Consider the following 19,371-nt stretch of genomic DNA (forward strand, 5'->3'; position numbering starts at 1 on the left):
TATAAAGAATATCTCTTTGGATTTGAGACTTTAGTCTTTGCAACTTTACAGATCTTCTTTATGCACCAAGAGCTTGTAACACTCCAAAGAGAAAGCAAAAATTGAAATTGCATCATATGACTCCTTTAAGGCCAATATATTTTACTGACAGATAAAAATAAACCATGACAGACGATTTACAACCAGTGCATCAAAGTGACAATCAGTAATTATTTGTAGCACAGCCTGTGTTTCCATCCTGTGATGAAATATAGGTTCTGCGTCATATGTTTGTATGTGATGATCACGGTCGGTTTGGGTAAGCTGGGTGGTTTTTGTGTGTGTTGTATCTAGGCATTATGTTGTGTAATGAGGATTTCGCAGAGCTTCTCTTTTTCGTCTATTACCTTTTCATTCCTTTTAGCTCGATCTGTCAGTAAGTTCAATTTCGGCTTGCTTGTTTTATCTCTGACTCACTTGTGTTCATGTGTTTGTGACGCTGTGTGTGTGAATGTGTGTCTGTCCTGCAGCTATATCAGAGTAACAGGTTTAAGGTGGAGTGTGAGGGCCAATGTGATCTCACTACACGTTTGCTCACAGAGGCTGAAGTGGAGCAGGTACTTTCCCTTCACCGCTGATCAGTGTGGCGTTCGTCAGCAGGAAACCCACCCTTCACTTGACTGACACAAACACAGACACGCAGACGAATACACAGACGCACAACTGCTGACTGAGCAACATTAGATTCCGCATAAACAGCATGCAGTGTTGTCTAGGTGAATATACAGTAGCAAAACATCTGCATGTTGTCGGTGCGTGTGCCAGTTAGTGACACAGTTGACTTAAATGCAACGAAAAATATGAAACCTTAAAACATTCTGATGCTACTATTGTACCATGGTAGTTGGATATGACATGATGGTACTATTGTGTTCTAATATAGATGATAGATAACATCAATATTTTAGGGGAGAACTGGCTTCAGACTGCTGTAATGTCATGTAAAATGATCTATAATAAATTTATAAGCTTTTTTTTTTTTACCAAATTATTTATTTATTTAATGTGTTTGTGCATGTATATATGAATATCAAAAATAATGTGTTTATTTTAAAATTCATATATGCATGCATAATTTAATTTTAAATCTAAAAAATTAAATGATAAATGTTTTTGTATTTTTAAGATAGTATCATTATTATGATTATTATTATTATTATGGTAACACTTTTAAGGTGTTCTTGTTACCAGTTACTTACTATAATAATAATAATAAATTATGCATAAATAAATGCAAGTAACCCTAAGTCAAATCCTATTCCTAACTATATAGTAAGTAAATGTACAGTAGTTAATGAATATTACTCAGTACTTAAATGTATAATTACACTGTAACAAGGACACCTTAAAATAAAGTGTAACCTATTATTATTATTAAACATACAAGTATTACATGATTTTATAAAAGCAAAATGCATACAATTTTTAAAGAATTTGCAAAATGATTTTTAAAATAGTTTTAGCTGGAGTATAACAATTTCCCCAAAAGTATTCAATATCAACTACCGTAACACCATTTATTCTCAGTGTTGTTGTAGCATGTTATATACTACTATAGTTTTTATTAATATTTTGAATTAGATTTTATATTTATATGTACAGTTTTCATTTTAATTTTGGGTTTTGTTTATGTGCTTTTGTCATTTAATTAGTTTTTGCTTTTTTTTATATTTCTAAATAGTTTGAATTTATTTGTATTCCAGTTTTAGTTTGTTTGATTTCAGTTAATAATTTTAATACTTCACTTGTTCAGTCAGTCAGCATTTCTAATTTTCGATAGTTTAAATTTTTCATCTAATAATTATATTTGATTTTACCTTAACCTAACAAATAGTTTGTAATAGTTTTAGTTAATGATAACAATGTTGTATATAAATATGGAGATCACGTAGTACCATGAAATTACTGTTTGATACCATAGTACCACATAAGTAAATTTTTTAAGGTTATTGCAGTGTCAGTACACAGAGTTGGAGGGTGAGGATCCTGCTGGTTGTGGTTTAGTGTGTGTGTGTGTGTGTGTGTGAAGTTTGTTGGATGTACTTGCAAGGCCGTGTCGCCTTGCGCATTGTCTTGCAGTGTGCAGCGTTTCTAGATTTGTAGCATGTATAGTGTAGCTGTGGTGCTGTGGGTGTAACATTTGGTGTGTGTTTCATTTGGTGGTCTTTGGTGGGATATTTGTGGTGGAGTGGTGGTAAATATTTTTAGGTTAAAAGTGAGAAATCTGCTCTACTCTTGCATGTTTTAATCTCTTTAATTTAACATTAATTTGTATTCAGTTTGTTTTTAACAGAATCTTGCGATTCAAGGAGAAATGTTCAGAATTCATATCTGCATGCTTCTCTCTGAAACTGTTCAATTAAAAGGAATATTTCACTCAAAACTGTTTACGCTACTGATCAAAGGTTTGGGGTTGGTAAGATTTTTAAAAATATTTTTGAAATAAGTCTTTTATGCTCACCAAGGCTGCATTTATTTGATTAAAAATACAGTTCTATTTTAATATATACTGTGTGTGTGTGTGTGTATATATGTATGTATGTATGTATGTATATATATATATATATATATATATATATATATATATATATTAAAAAGTAATTTATTCCTTTGGTAGCAATGCTTAATTTCCATTACTACAATCTTAAGTGTCATGTCATGTGACCTTTCAGAAATCATTCTAATCTGCTAAATTGGTGTTTAAGAAACATTTCTGATTAGCTTGTTGTAAGGAAAAGGCTTATGCTGCTTTTTTTTTTTGTGTGTGGTAACCAAAACCAAATATATATACTTTTTACTTTGGTAATATAAATGTCTGTCACTTTTGATCAATTAAATGCATCCCTGCTAATAAAAGTGTTAATTTCTTAAAAATCTTTCTTACACCAAAATGTTGAATGGCAGTGTCATTATTTACTCACCTTAATGTCATTCCAAACCCATAATTTGCAGTTATTGTCTGTTGAAAACAAAAAGAGAAATTCTGAAGAATTTAGTTTTTTCAGCTCTTACAACAATATTTATAGTGACTATGTGTGTCAAACACTAAAATGGTCTAAAAACACCATAAATACAGAATAGAAGTAGTCTGTATACACTATATTCCAAGTTTTCTGAAACTGCAGGATAACAAAAAAAAGCTTGTGTCATTGTTCATGTCCGTGTTAAAATTCGAAATGTCAGACAAAGCGTCAAAAAATGATCCTATGGGCTTGGAAATGCATATCCTTGGGTGAACTAATCATTTAATACATTAGAATGTGAATACGAACTAAATGATGTGTGTATTTCGCACATGTGTGTGTAGGTCTGGGAAAAGGGCTCTGACTGCATCACAGTACACGCCATTCGAGTTCTCACTGCCATAATGAGCAACTCGCCCTCTGCCAAGGTATGACATGTCATCGACTCGTGTCTTACACCTCCTCTCCTTCCTTATGTATGTTTCTCCTAAAGTCTCTGAAAGGTCAGCTTGCAGACGTCTCTCGTCTTATCAGCGTGATAAGTCAAAGTGCTTGCGTATGATAAATGTGCCCCTTATGCATGTGTGGTTAATCTTATCAGCACATTTGATGTGGTTCTGCAGAACCAGGTCACCCATGGTGACATTACGACATGTGCTTCCTCCTTTATTTTATTTGTCAGGTCCAAAAGTATCATAATCCCATATCGTGTTTTTTTGTTTATTATTAGTGTATTTAGGTTTCTTTGTTTGTACCAAAATGCAATGTCATGATATAGATTTCATGACATTGTTGAGGTTTTCTCTTTTACTGCTACTTCTTTATGTAAATGTCCTTGTTTTTATTGGCTAACCTCTTTGCTGTTAGGTCAAATATAGTTTGTGCCGCCCTGTTCTTCAATAACACCCTCTTTGCAAAGTAAACATTATACTGTGGCACAACTATGAAGATTTATGGTTATGTTTTCTCTGTTTTTGCAGGGCAGTTTCAATAAATAATCTGGGTGGCCTTGCATTGTGAAAGCTATTTACATAGTAGACTTTTTAATTTAAAGTAAAATCCTGTTTTTCATGATATCCCCTTTAATATCCTGATTTCATGTGAAAACGTTTCTGCTTTGTATAATACCTTTTGTTTTGTTCTTTTGGTTTGTTTCGGGGAACAGGGTGGTAAAAACACTCGTTGTGTTGTGTGCTTGTTCAATTGTAATGTAACTGTGGTTTTGTGTGGTTTGTCTTCCCAGGAGGTCTTCAAGGAGCGGATTGGCTACTCACAGTTGTTTGATGTGTTGAAAAGTCAAGGACAGCCCACCAAAAGACTCCTGCAGGAGCTGATGAACATGGTGAGTGAGAAGAAACCGTGAGTGTAACTACTATCACAGATGGTGACCTACATTTCCTTCCTTTTTGACATTTAGTCAGAAATGTGTACTCGGTATTTAGTTTTTTACCCATAAAGTAATAATAGTACTTTGTAACCATATCATTAAAATGACACACTTTCATGTGAGTCTCCAATCAGTAGCCTATTAAAAGCGGGTTCATTTTACATGGAGAGGGTCGCTTCATGGGGGCTGACATTTCTAAAGTTGAAGTACCAAAATTACTAAAACTGAAAATAACGAAAACAAAACTTTTTCAGGAACTTTAAACAATAAATGGCATTTTGACGCTCTTTGATGTGGTGTGACCGATCACTGTATAAACGCCTCCAGTTCAGATGGCAGCACGGAGCACAAATGAGCGCGATCATCGCTTTTAACATGAAATAAACATGAATGAACATCTCATGTAATCGCTCAATCAGTGTTTCACCCACAGAAAGCATCAATAAACAAAATGTCACGTAGCATTTCATTTACCTCAGGCAAGTCATCTGGGTCCACAGCTTGTTTGTTTGCTGGATAAATTAAATCTAGTGAAGAGCATTTCGTGAAATATTAGACTATATACTCATTATATTTTACTTGAATATAAATGAATATATTTCAACAGCAAATAGAATTTTTTTAATTTAAAAACAGAGTTATGTGCAATTTACATGTCTGCATCAAAGTTTTTAAGCTGAGTGTTGAATATGATATTTAAAAATAAATAATAATTAAATTTAAGTTTGGGCTCTGTTGTTTATTATAACCATATAGTAATGTAAAGGGGCTCCCTATAGTTTAGAGCAGTGTTTCCCAACCGGGGTGCCAGGGTGCCGTCTGTCGAAAGCAGGGGTGCTGTGTAAAAAATCATTTTTTTATATTTTTAAATTGCTAAAATGTTCAAAAAAGCAGCTATTATATAATATCCATTTCTGATGTCGCCAATAATTAGAGATGCACTGAAATTCTGGCTGCCGAAAATTAGTTCACCGCTCAGGATTCACTGTCACGTGGTGTGACGCTCTGCATATTATCCCGTTCTATGCGTGTGCGCTCTGCTCAGTCGCTCACGGCCCATGTGAGTGCTCCACTTATATACCGTTCATGCTCATCGGAACAGCAAAGTCCACTCAAAAATCGAGCTGACAGGAAACATCTATGTAGTACAGTATTGTTTCTGTTTGCAATAGCCCTACTGTGCTGTAACAAGGTGTGGTAAATGGGCAACTCTGGTAACGCTGCCCTCTCATTCATTGATCTGCTAACCGTTATGCTCACGTGTCCTCTGATAATAATAGCCCCCCTGCACGCCGATGACGGCCACATGGAGTGCATTTCCTGCTTGGGGAAATCCTATGCGGAAGCTGCGCTCATGGGAGCTAATTGCTCTCATTGTGAGAGTTTTAGTCTCGCCTCTCTCCGCTCAGGGATCGCTTTCTTTTCAGAGAGCGACTCCGCCCCCCGCGCCCTCCCGTTTTCTTCCTCCCAGGGACCTGTGAGGCTGGACGCGCCTACACCTCAGCTGGACAGGCGGCTGCGGCACTTCATTCTATGGCGATCCTTCAGGTCTTCCAGGCCAAAATCCTCGCATCCTCCGAGTCTGTCCTGGACCCTGCTACCCTCAGGGATCTGAGGAGCGCGACGGACCTGGCTCTAGGCGCCACCAAGACCACCGCCCAGGCGATTGGGAGATCGATGGCCAGCCTTGTGGTGCTCGTGCGCCATTTATGGTTGACGCTGACGGAGATGAAGGATGTGGATAAGATCCCCTTCCTCGATGCTCCTGTCTCCCCCAAGAGCCTCTTTTCCCTGGACCTGAAGGATGCATACTTTCACATCCAGATGGCCCCTCGTCACAGGCCATTCTTGAGATTCGCCTTTTGAGGGTGTGGCTTATCAATATACGGTCCTTCCCTTCGGGCTGTCCCTGGCCCCCCGCACTTTTACGAAGTGCATGAGGCTCTCTCCCCTCTGAGACAGATGGGTGTCCGTATTGTCAATTACCTCGACGACTGGCTCGTCCTGGCCCAGTCGGAGGCAGAACTAATATCTCACAGAGCCCTCCTCCTCAGCCACCTGGAGTGCCTGGGACTCAGGGTCAATTTTGCCAAGAGCTCATTGCTTAGTCCCTAAATGTATGTACATGCAGGAAATGGGATTCAAATCGAAAACATTTTGTGTCCCCCCCACTTCTCAAACCAAAGTTACACCCTTGAGCAAGACGCAGTACTCGTTCCCGTATCTCAGGGAACCGAGGTTACGTTAGTAACCGAGTAAGATTTTTATCCCTAAGAATCCCTAAATTTATTTAGAGAAAGATAATTTTTTTTTAGATCACTTTTTAATAAAAAAAAGCAATTTTATGTTTAGTTTTTTCCCCCTGCTGTACTGAAACCATAACAAACCGTGACGTCAGAACCAAGGTACGTACCGAAATGCCATGTTTGTGTACCGATACATCCCTAATAATAATAATAAAACTGACAAAAACACAACAAGATTTATTAAACTTAAAAAAGAATATATATATAAAAAACTAATTTAAAATATTATGAAATAATTTAAAATATAAGAGAAAATGTAGTTAGTTAGTTGCCAGGCCAAATTTTTAATCTAATTACTTGAAGTTGATATACTAAAATGACTAAAACTAAAACTGAATATAACTAAAAACTAAAATAAATAAATAAATAGACCTATTAAAAAAACAACAAGAAAAATACACAACAAAATTACTCAAATAAGATAACCAACTTAAGATGAAAATGAAAATGTAAAATATAAAAATAAAAATGAATTTGAAATTAATAAATACTATAATACTTTATTAATAGTACTAAAATAACACTGAATTTCATACTACACACATGCATGCTTATAAAACTTAATATAAAATAATATACTTATTAATGGTCAACAAGTAAGTTCTTCATTAAATGCGGTAAGTTTTTCAGGATAATGACTGAGAATCGCCATGCTTAAAAAAATGTGTATTCTCATAGCATCACTTTTTGCTTTGTCCATCCCCTGGTTCCTTGTTGTTTCTCTCAGGCTGTTGAAGGAGAGCATTCCCAGGCCATGCAGTTGGGCATCAGTAACGAACAGCCTTTGCTCCTGCTGCTGCAGTGGTTGCCTGATCTGGGCTCTCGCTCTCTACAGCTGTTGGTGTCCCAGTGGCTGGCGGCCGTGTGTCGAGGAACTCTGTCCTGCCGCACCGTAGCCGTTGAGGCGGGCTTAGTAGGCGCTTTGCTGGAGGTGCTGTCCGAAGCCCCGGAGCGGCTCGACCGGCAATGTGCAGATGCCCTCTTGGGCTTGCTTCAAGACTTGGGATCTCTTTCTCTACGGCCCTGTGAACTGAAGAGTCTGCTGAAGCTCTTGCGGGCCGAGCCTGGTGCACCCCCTCACCCGTACTGCGGGCGCGTGGTAAGGGTGCTTTCTGCAATGGCCGCTCGTGGAGAGGGTGGATGCAGCGCCTTGCAGTATTTTGACCTTACGCCCCCTATGGCAGGTATTATGGTGCCAGCTATACAACGCTGGCCAGGAAACGCGTTTGCTTTCCACGCTTGGCTGTGCCTCAACACAGACTTTCCTCCTCCCCAGCACCACTACTCAGAATCTCACCTGGATAATATGGTTCGAATGGCTAAGGGACCACGTAGGAAACAGCTTTACAGGTATTCTCATGATAGATGGGTGTTATAATATATAAAAATGTCATCACCTTCTGTATCATTTCTTGTAATTGTTTTAACCTTTTTGATATATATTTACATTCTTAAATGATCCTTGAGAAATCATTGTAATATGCTATTCGGTGCTCAGGAAACATTTCTTTTTATTATCATGGTTGAACTCTTTAAGTATTAATTATATTAAATTATATTTTTAAATCAATAGTTTTAAATGCGATAGGTGATTTGAGGCATAACATCATTATTATGTATTATGTAAATGTTTGTGTAAATATGAATATTGTGCATCTGCAGTATTTGATCATTTCCATTTATCTGTAATCAATTATTACAACTTACAAAGGAATTGTTCACCCAAAAATGAAAATTTTGTCATCATTTACTCACACTCATGCCATTCCAAACCTGTATAAGTTTCTTTTTTGATCACAAAATAAGATATTTTGAAGAATTTTGAAAAACATGTTGGTCCCTAATGACCTCCATAGTAGGGAAAGAAGTACTATGGAAGTCAATGGGGACCATCAACTTTTGATTACCTGCATTCGTCAAAACATCTTATTTTATGTTCATCATAAGAAAGAAACTCATACAGGTTTGGAACAGCATGTAAATGATGACAAAATTTTGGGGTCAACTATCCCTTTAACATTAACAACAATTTTACTACTGTTGTTTGATTCAGAGATGACATTAAAATATGTCTTACAACTCATGACTGCAGTTAAACATAGAAGAATTGCAAAACGCTGATTAAAATCATAGCTATATTTACAATTGTCGATTAATTTTATATTGCAAATAAAATAATATAAAAAATAAAATAATAAATAGTAAGTGGTGAATATTCAGTAAATGGCCCAGGCCTACTTGTTACAAAATGCTTGTACATATTGTATACCTGCATGAGTCTAGTACACTTGGGGCCAGATTTACTAACAGCTAAGCGCAAACTGTCTTTTGCCGTTAAAATAGTACTGTGTCAGGATTTACTGAAGACGTGCAGTGAAGAATTAGCGCCGAAAAGGCTTGGACACAGTTATTTTTGTGCCTGACCTTATTGAATATGCATTTGTAGGAGTTTCCCTTTCAGACTCAGAATTTATGGGAGGAGAGTATTAAAATTAATCACGCAATGTGATTTACTAACGTTTGCGCTCGTCAAATCACTGGTATTTGCACCATTATTTAACGCCCATTTGTTTTGTGTGTACTTAGCTATACCTTTAAAAGCTGTATTGTGTCCTGTGTGTAGTTTCTTCACAGCAAGCGGAACTGGCTTTGAAGCTTTTTTCACCACAGAAGAAGTTCTGGTGGTGGCAGTATGTACTAAAAAGGAATACATGGCCGTTTCCCTGCCAGAACACCCATTCAGTGATTGCGCCTGGGTTAGTGACCTTACAGACAGCTCACACACACATTAACATAGACAATTTAAGGAAAAGAAGACAGAACAGTTGTATGAAAATAAATATTTGAAAGATATTGCTCAAAATGGCAGTGGTTGGAAAGAACCCCCTTTCTGTTTACAAAAAGTCAGTCAGCTTTTAGAAGCTGTAATAGAAGCATCACGTGTATTTTTGTTTTACAGCAGAATTAGCTTTAGCTTGACTAGCCTCTTTAGCTTGATTTCAGCTAAAGAATCTTACTTTATGATATCCAAAGTTGGATAAAGTTACTTTTAAAAGTAATGCGTTACAATGTTGCGTTACTCCGTTAAAATGTAACGAACTGCATTACTTAGTTACTTTTTATGGAAAGTAATGCATTACGTTACTTTTGTGTTACTCTGTCTTACCTTGGCTGGGCTTGCTTATTTGTTTTTTAATAACAAAAAAAGTTATATTTTCGTTATTCCGTTACTTGTTTGAAAAAGTAGCTCAGATATTTTGTTGAAAATTTTAAAGTAATGCTTTACATTACTAGTACTTGAAAAAACTAATCTGATTACATTCATGATATCATTGTAAGTTTTGGTTTCTGTATTCAAAGTCTTATTCTTACCGTTCTTTTCTTCGCTCTAGCACTCAGTAGCCATTGTTCACGTTCCTGGCCGTCGGCCCTTTGGACAGAATGTGGTCACTGTTTATGTGGATGGAGTGCAGTGTAAAACAGCACCCCTGCGCTTTCCTTCTCTGAATGAGGTAAGTAAATGTTATTGTCTACAGGAGTTTGATTTATTATGAACATGTTTTGTTTCATTGGTCTGTTTAACTCTCAACATTTCAGCCTTTCACTTCCTGTTGCATTGGATCAGCTGGTCACCGGACCACTACCACCATGACTACCTCTCCGACCCTGCCCAACCCGTCCCACTCGCCCTCCGAGATGGCATTTGCAGCACATGCTGGGCCACCCACCCTTGCACGTTCCCAGTCCTTCCCTGCATCCTTTGCAGCAGCCGCAGGGGGGCGACCAGGTGTGAGTCGGGACAGTCCGGTTCACACCATCCCGGCAGGGCTACAGGACACTGCGTGGGGCTCTCCTTCATCACTGGGTGGCCTTTTAGCCACGGTGTTCATCTGCCATGAAGCTCTGCAGCCTGCTCAGGCACGAGCCCTGTTCACTGCAGGTATAAATGAGACATCCACTGCATTCATAATGCAGAAATTCACATTTCCATCCAAAAAGAAACAAGCATTAAAGAATGTCTATCTCTGTTTCGATTGGCAGGTCCCAATAATGTTTCTCTATTCAAAGCTGATGGTGAACCTTCAGAAGTCAACAGTAAACTAGTGTTATATTACACCCCACAGGTAATTATCTTCTTAGTGATCCATCTGATACATACACACACACACATTTTACAGCGGGAGTCACTTGCCTCCCTTGAGCCCATTGACTTTTAACAGACCCCCTAAATCATGCGGTGGGTTTGGTGTGGGGTAATTGAGAATGAATGGAGGAAAGTTACATGAGAGGAGGAAATGCCTTCATTGTTATATGATTGGATATGACTGGTTTTGATCGACTGTGATTGGTTCATGCGATAAATCCCACCTCTTGTGCATTCTGCGTTCGCGAATTAGTCTGAATAAACAATATAATGGCATTAATGGGAAGACTAATTCAAAAAAGTAAATAAACAACTCACACACTTAGATATAACTACTTTAAGTCAAAATAAGACTTACAATGGCATGAAAACATGATCTGTAGGAGTTTTTAGTGAGTAATCAGCTTGGTGAAATTTAAAGTAAATCTCCACGTCTGTGACCAGTAATTACCGAACTTTGATGACTGATGATCTGAAAAATTCTAAAATAATTAGAAGTTAACTATTAAAAAGAATAGCTGAACATACGTTCACAAATAAAATATATTGTTTAAACTGCAACTTACTTGAGTTATTTTGGAATAAATGTAAAACACTAACTTGATGAGATTCATACTTGGCTTTAATAAATAGAATATTGATTACATTGATTTATTAAATTGTTAATGTAAATTGTAGAAGTGGGACATGAATTTACTTTTGATAACTTTACATTAGGTGTCTTTAATGTGTTTGCATCAAAAACTATTTTAAAATATTTATTTTGTTTTTCTTTACCTGCTATTGGGATACGGTTAAAGATAAGGACAGGTTTAAAGGTGGGTTAAGGGGTCGGAATAGGGATGACAGTCTAACTACAGAAATTAATTAAAGATAAAATTACAGGAAGGTATTTTTGAATGTACAAACAATTCCAATGTAAAAACTTGTATGTAGACAATAAGTGCATTGTATCAAATGGTTAATTTAAAGATAAGTCTTGTGCACATTGTCCACATTCTTTTGTCTTGTAGGCCTTTAAGATCCAGATCTGCTTGGATTTGTCCCCCAACCATCTTTATGATGGCAGGCTGACTGGTCACAGAGTGGTGAACTGGGACGTCAAGGTGTGTATCCGTCACTGAGCTTCATTGTCTTTTAAGCTCAGAATGAGTCATAGACTTGTTCTGACATCAGTACAGCCTTTTGTGTTTGCCAGTGTTGGGAAATGTGTGTTCAACACATACTTCTAGAACAAAACTCATAATCTGCAGGAGCAGTAACTGCTAATTATGTTTTATTATCTTGTCTTGCGTGTAGGATGTTCTGAGCTCAGTTGGTGGCATGGGAGCTCTCCTGCCCCTGCTGGAGCAGGTGTGTTTACTGGATCAGGGCGAGACTGTAGGTCAGGAGACTTCAGATCTTCTCGGGCCAGAGCTCACATCCTCTAGGGGCCCTGCCGGCATGCTGCTGCCACTGGGGAAGTCATCTGGTCAGTACTCTCTCAGCTGTGACACATTGGTAGCAACATGTCTGATTCCAATCCCTCTCTCTTCCCATCATTCATGTCCATATATGCATCAAATAAAAAGCATTAGCTTAAAAGTATAAACAGATTCTGCTGTAGTTTCTGTGAATTTAATGTACAAATCTTACAAAAATGTCACTTCAAAACCAATTTGTATGGACATTAAAGTCATGATTTTTATAACCATTTCTTAATATGTGTAAGTAAGTTGTTGTTTTTTAGCATGTGTGTTTGGCAGTGTTATTTTTTAGGATTACTGATAAACTACTGTCATTTGATTTGTATTATTTGTATTTGTTATTTATTTTAGTTAAATTATGTCTGTATAGGTCTTTTATTAAGTTTTTAGTTTTATTTTTGATTGCTTCTGTTGTCCTCATTTTTAAGTCGCTTTGGATAAAAGTGTCGGATAAATAACGAAATAAAAAATAAATATATACAGTGTATATATATATAATTACAGCAAGGTATTTTTGAGTACAATTTAAAAACGTATGTACACAATAGGTGCTTTGTATCAATATATGTTGCTAAAATAAGTTTACTTTTTAACGGAAAATTAAGGTTATTATCGTAATAAACTAAGACTAAAAACAAAAATTAACAATTAAAATAAATAAAAATAGTTGTATTCCAACTAGTTGCCAAGACATTTCTCATTTTCATTTAGTTTAAGCTGAAGCACTAAAATAACAAGTAAATAAACTAGAACTAAAAACTAAGACAATATGGATGTATTTTAAAACTGAAAAAGTAAAAGTATATAGACATTTAAAAAAAAATTAAAATGACCTTCGAAAAACACACAAACCTTAATTAAAATTAAAACTCTGTTTCAAAATACTAGCAAAAGCTATAATAGATCATCAATTATACTAAAACAGCACTGTGCAAAATATGGTTTTAATATTTTTCCTTTTTTTAGGATAGTTTTTTTTTTACAGTCACGTTAACAGTAACAGCTTGTTATTTTATGATGTAAATTCTTCTGGAATTGCAGTATGAGTCACCATTGATGTTTTCTGTGATTCATAAAGTTGTGTATGAGTGATTCTACATGTGTTTGTGTATGCCTGTGTGAGAGGCTGCAGGCGAGTTTGTGTTTTTTGTGTTCTGCAGTTGAACTTTATTACCTTTGGCTGTTGATTTCCCATGTAATGCCGTTGCAGCAATTTGTTAATGTTACACTTTGCTAATGTGAAACTGATTGCTGCTTTGTGTGTGTATGTGTGTTAGAGGGCCGTTTAGAGAAGAACAGTGTAGCAGCGTTTTTGCTGATGATTAAGAACATGCTGCGCAACCATCCGGCCAATCAGGAGAGTCTGCTTCAGTGCCACGGGCCGCCCATCATCGGAGCCATGCTCTGCAAGGTACGCGCACACACAGACACACTAGTGAATAGAGAGGGCATCTGGACGTCTAACAGGACATATTGGTGTATGTAACTTCAAGGCGTAGCATCCTGTTAGGAAACACTTGTGTTAACAGTCCCATGATATTGCACAATACACACACAACCACAGTTTCTCATGCTTTAAGGTTTTATCTGGTGCCAGGAATCTTTAAAGAAATGAATAAGCGAGTGTCTGACGTAAACTCATTCAAGAGTCAAATCAAGAGTTCACACGTTTATCACAACAGCATGTTCCAACATCTGTGACATTTAACACGTAATCAATATGAAAGTTTCAAATAGAGGCTGCATAGTTGTCATTACATTGGCGATTAGATCACATACTAGGCATGTGATATTAAGCAGATAATTTGATGAGACGTTGATAAGTAAAAATTATATCTATGGCTGTCTCTGTTACAGCAGCTGAAGTTCATAGAAACAGATGCGGATATATTTCTTATCTGTTGTAAGATCATTAGGCTCAGCAGTGGCTTTTATTGTTACACAAAATTAAAAGTCATATCTGATTTGCTTTTGATGATGTACTGTGACTTGACAGCTTGTAAAGTCCTTTGAAGAGAGTTTCTCGGGTTTGAGAGTTGAAAAGTACACACACACTCGTAGTTACATAAGTATACCATCCTCAGGCTTAAAACATGGGCTGTCAATTAAATGCATTAATGTAGAACAAGTATCAAATTTAATTAAATTAAAATACATACTAGTTTACCATTATATTTATAATAATAGTTTTTATTCATATTTATAAGAATGTTTATTAATATTTACACTATCGTTTAAAAGTTTGGGGTCTGTAAGATTTTTCTCTTATGCTCACAAAGGCTGCATTTATTTGATTAAAAATACAGCAAAAGTCATATTGTAAAGTATTATTACAATGTAAAGTAGGGCTGTCGCGATTCGTCGATTTTATTCGACTATTCGATTTTTTTAAATTCTCGACTTCATTTTGCTCGCATCGACTAACCGGCAAAATACTGGAAGTGGCACATTTCACGGACGACAATCCATAAACCACATTTAGACTGTTTCCCAAGGTTGCATATATATTAAACCCATTTAAAAATCATAATTAAGCATAATTGTGAATTCACAAACGCTACGATTTAATTGATTCTATGCAATGCAGTTCTAATACAGTATATGCACTTTAATTATTTACAAGCGTGTAGGTTAAGTACGTGCGTCACACAGAGGCTCTGTTCACAGTAGTTCCACAGGAACTGTTATCATTTACATGTGTGGAGCGTCTCAAACTCCATCTCTGCATGTTGTTGTGAGTTTGGGTTTATTATAACATTCATCTGGGAGCGCAACGTGCGCCATTTCATCAGATTTGTAAGGTAAATAATTTATAAATCTACGCAAACTCAGGAGAATACATCGCAGCTTCAAAATAAAAGCTCAAACCCTCACTCTGAGTTTACACGTTTTGATGTCCAAATATTCTTTTAATTACAGTGGCTATAGCATTTCTGTCCTAAATAAATAGACAAATATTAAAGATTAAGTTGACATTTGAATTACATGGTGCTTGGTTAATATTAAACAAGTATTAGATCGCACAGCAATGTGTAAAAATAATCATCAGGCCGTTGGCGCCCTCTGCAGGCCTTTGTTGTAATGCGTGATGTACATTAGCTCTACTGTTTATAATGCATTATGTATTTTAACAGTTTTGTTCAATAAAACCATATGATTTCTTGCTTTTGATACTTTATTTGAACAAAAAAATTATTATAATTATAGGGCCCTATGAAATCCGTTTTATTTCCTAATTCAGTTTTTTTCCATTTTCATTTTTCTGTTTTAATGGTTAAATTAAATTTTATTAATCAAAAAGCCTGTCTAATTAATTGAGTTTTACTGTTTTATCTTTACCTTTCTGTTTTCCATTATTTTCTGGATTCCATTTTAATGGTTCCATTCAATTTTAATAATCAAAAGCATCTCCAATTAATTGATTTTATTAAAAAAATTGTAATCAATCTTTTTTTTTTTTTTTTTTTCAGAAATACTGCACATTTACATTTTTCTCCTAAATAAATTCTGGTAAATAACATTTCTGGTAAATACTCCTTTAAAAAGTGTTTTTTTTATTCTAATTTTATTATTAGTAGACTAGAACATGTGGATATGTTGTCATTCTTACACTATAATACTGAACTTTGATTTCAGTGATTTGGACTATGAGATGGACACTTGCTTCTTGCACTCTATGTTGCACTTTACTTTTGCTTTAAAAAAAGGATTTCATAGAAATTTGGATTTCATTTGGTTTAATAAAATATAGTTTAATAAAATATTCTTAAGTAAAATTGTTGATTTTTTTTGTGGGAAATTAATCGTTTAGATTAACCGATTAACCGATAAAGTAGTCGATAGATTAATCAAAATAAAAATAGTCGTTAGTGGCTGCCCTAATGTAAAGTCACTTTTTTATTTTAAAATATTTAAAAGGTTAATTTATTCCTGTGATGGTAAAGCTGAATTTTCAGTATTATTACTCCAGTCTTTAGTGTGACATGATTTGAATGGCTTTATGAATAGAAAGTTTGTAAATTTGAAATGGATTTTTTGTGTATCAATGTAAAAAGTCTATACTGCCACTTTTGATCAATTTAATGCATCCTTTATGAATAAAAATATTAATTTCTTGGAAAAGAAAAAAAACTTGTTGACCTCAAACTTTGGTATATAACTACGTTATATGTTATATGTACTGTATATACATTTGTATATTAATAAAATGTATATTAATGAAAAAAACAACAATCGAGCCTCCTGATCACTATCTAAATTAGGTAAAAGGGAGTTTGCTTATTAGAACAATTCAAGCTTGAATTAAGTAACTGAGCAACCAAAAATGTTTGTCTCTTTCATTTAAACAAACAATACCTTAAAAATTATATATATATATATATATTAATTTTATAATAATTTTTAATGTATTGTTTGTTTAAATCTGTTGCGAGAAATATTTGTCAGCACATATCAATTTGATCATCATATCATTTAAATAATTTGATTATGTATTTTAATTGATTGATGGCAAAACACTTCATCTCCTGTCTCGCATTCTTTTTCTCCCTTAGGTTCCCAGCAGTATGATGGACATGAGTGTATTGATGGCCTGTCAGTTCCTGCTCAAGCAGGTGTCCAACGAGGGCAACAATGCCCTTCTATCACAGCTGTACCAGTACCTGCTCTTTGACTTCAGAATCTGGAGCCACAGCCACTTTGCAGTCTGCCTGGGTAAACAACCAAAACACATCACAATAGCATTAGCCATTGCTTTTTTTGTTATTCAGCTCTCATAGATTAAATGCAAATAATAACCAGGTCCTAAAGGAATAGTTTACCTGTATTTATGTTGGTTTGTAGGTCATGTGCAGTACCTTGCCACCGTCATCAATGAAGGCAAGCTGAAGACTCGTAAGAGGTATGGTGTTCAGTACATCCTGGACTCGATTCGGACACACTACAGGTACGTTCAGAACTGAGAAGTACTATTATGATTTTGCTTGGAGATCTAAGAAAATGAAATATTTGGGGTGGATGAAAGATTTTTGTAAGTGTTCTTTTTGTGTCCACAGTGTGGAGAAGGATGGCAGTCCTCTGTCTGATGAGAGGCAGACGGTGCAGATCTCTCTTTTCGCTCTGCTGAAGGACCTTCTGAAATCTCCCACTGCTGAGGAGCTGCACAGTGTACTAGCCTACGCTGCTATAGTGCAGGACGAGCAACAGGTGACCAACACAAACACAAAATTGCTCCGTTCCAAAACCTAGTGTGTTCCTCCTGAGACCGAAAATGCATGCAGATAGCTATCGGTGATAAGACATTGGTAGGTTGAATTCCTGAATAGAGTAAACAGTGTGTCTTTTTGTGTCAGATCAGTGTTTCTTTGAGTATCCCAACCAGCCAGACACATTGACTCAACTACTGGTGTTATTTTGGGGTGGAACTACCTGTTTGCGTTTAATTGTTATTCTATGTATTGCTCATAAATATTGAATGTTGTAATGCCAATTTCATAGTTTTATGGGTTCATATAAAAAAAAAGACCACCACAGGTTTTCGTAAAGTTGGTCAAACTGACCCATATGCAAATTTTGTCTCAGAATGGTATTTGTTTGTCATACGTTTTGTCAATCATAAAAATAATTCATTAATAGCTTGGCGTGCCATGGATTACACAACAGTTTGGTTTGTCACTTTCATGTCAGTTTCATTTTGTGTGTTGGAATATGAAATGTTTTGAGCTTGTCCACCTTTGACTACTTCCAGAGGTAGTTGAAAACGTATTTGATTGGATTTTTTTTCTTTAATATAGACACTCGTGTGGTCAAATGCATTCAAACAGTCACTAAAGACCACTTCCTCTCTGAATACTGTCCTAATTCTTAAACATTACGGGATGTGTTGTTGAAGTGTGCTAACTAGATGGGATTTAAATTTGCCGGCTAGGGCTGCACGATTAATCGAAATTAAATCTCAAAGGCAATAAATCACGATTAGGCAGAAGCTGCGATTTTCATGCGTATCTTTCAGTGAAGCACGGTTCTGTGATCAGCAGTAAATCTCCATCCGAAGGCCAGAGGGCGCTCTCGCGCTGAAACTCCAAATACGCCTCGCAGAAGAAACCCAGGAAATCCCTATAGCGGTTGCTGAATAAACGGAAGATTTAACTGCTTTTATTGATTCAACGTGACTAATAAACACAAGACTACGACAATATATGGTTTATCCAAGTTCGTCTTATTATAATTTTTATTATAATAAAGTATATAATAATGCAATGCTAATCGACATAGACTTTATCACTGCTTAGAATACTATGAAATATGTTGCGTGCCTTATTCTGTGTAAGAAGCCACATCATCTCATAGAAGGATTTATTTCAAACACTCGACTGACGTTATGAAGTGAGTTTGGTGTAAAAACATCAAACAAAGCAGCATTTACTACACAGAGCCGTAGTTCACTGACAAGCCACGCAAACAGCTTTCGTAATCGCAGAACGATTTCTTTGATTTCATAATCACGCGATTAAATCGTCTGCGATTATGAACGTGATTTTATGTAGCTTGTCAGTGAACTACGGCTCTGTGTAGTAAATGCCGCTCCATCTGAACGCATGTGCTGGAGATTTACTACTTCTAGAACTAGATTTACTACTAACCACAGAACCCGCTTTACTGACCAGATGCGCATGACAATCGAATTTGATTAATCGTGCAGCGCTATTGCCGGCTGAAATTGTAAGTTGGGTTTGAAGGTGAAAAATTTCAGCCTGTTTTCTTACCATTCCAGATTCCCACACAAACCCACAATGTTCGGCGTAGTTTTACAGCTATTAGAACAAAAATGAAAGTTGCTACTCCCCATATCATTTCAATTGTTTCCTTTCACGTTCTTATGTAAATTGCACGAGCATATTTCGCAGTATTAGATCGAAAGACCAGAAGAGGCCCATACATAAACCCAGCTAGGGCTGCACGATAAATCAAAATGAAATCGAAATCGCGATTCGACAGAAGCTGCAATTGTCATGCGTATCTTTCAGTGAAGCACGGTTCTGTGATCAGCAGTAAATCTCCATCCAAA

General features: G+C 36.1%; 1 protein-coding gene across 1 annotated transcript in view; it reads left to right on the top strand.

Annotated features, from left to right (window-relative positions):
* Positions 1–19,371, top strand: part of LOC107685597 (neurobeachin-like protein 2) — a 73,130-nt gene that overhangs the window by 23,944 nt on the left and 29,815 nt on the right. The window contains exons 10-23 of the mRNA XM_016482243.1: positions 510–596; positions 3,347–3,430; positions 4,246–4,344; positions 7,423–8,045; positions 9,319–9,451; positions 10,088–10,207; positions 10,293–10,635; positions 10,737–10,819; positions 11,853–11,945; positions 12,139–12,310; positions 13,583–13,716; positions 16,859–17,018; positions 17,148–17,250; positions 17,360–17,510. Of these exons, the coding sequence (XP_016337729.1) occupies positions 510–596; positions 3,347–3,430; positions 4,246–4,344; positions 7,423–8,045; positions 9,319–9,451; positions 10,088–10,207; positions 10,293–10,635; positions 10,737–10,819; positions 11,853–11,945; positions 12,139–12,310; positions 13,583–13,716; positions 16,859–17,018; positions 17,148–17,250; positions 17,360–17,510 (2,385 nt within the window). The remainder of the gene's footprint in view (positions 1–509; positions 597–3,346; positions 3,431–4,245; positions 4,345–7,422; positions 8,046–9,318; positions 9,452–10,087; positions 10,208–10,292; positions 10,636–10,736; positions 10,820–11,852; positions 11,946–12,138; positions 12,311–13,582; positions 13,717–16,858; positions 17,019–17,147; positions 17,251–17,359; positions 17,511–19,371) is intronic.

This window comes from Sinocyclocheilus anshuiensis, unplaced genomic scaffold, assembly GCF_001515605.1.
Source record: "Sinocyclocheilus anshuiensis isolate Anshui unplaced genomic scaffold, SAMN03320099.WGS_v1.1 scaffold185, whole genome shotgun sequence".
Lineage (NCBI taxonomy): Eukaryota > Metazoa > Chordata > Actinopteri > Cypriniformes > Cyprinidae > Sinocyclocheilus > Sinocyclocheilus anshuiensis.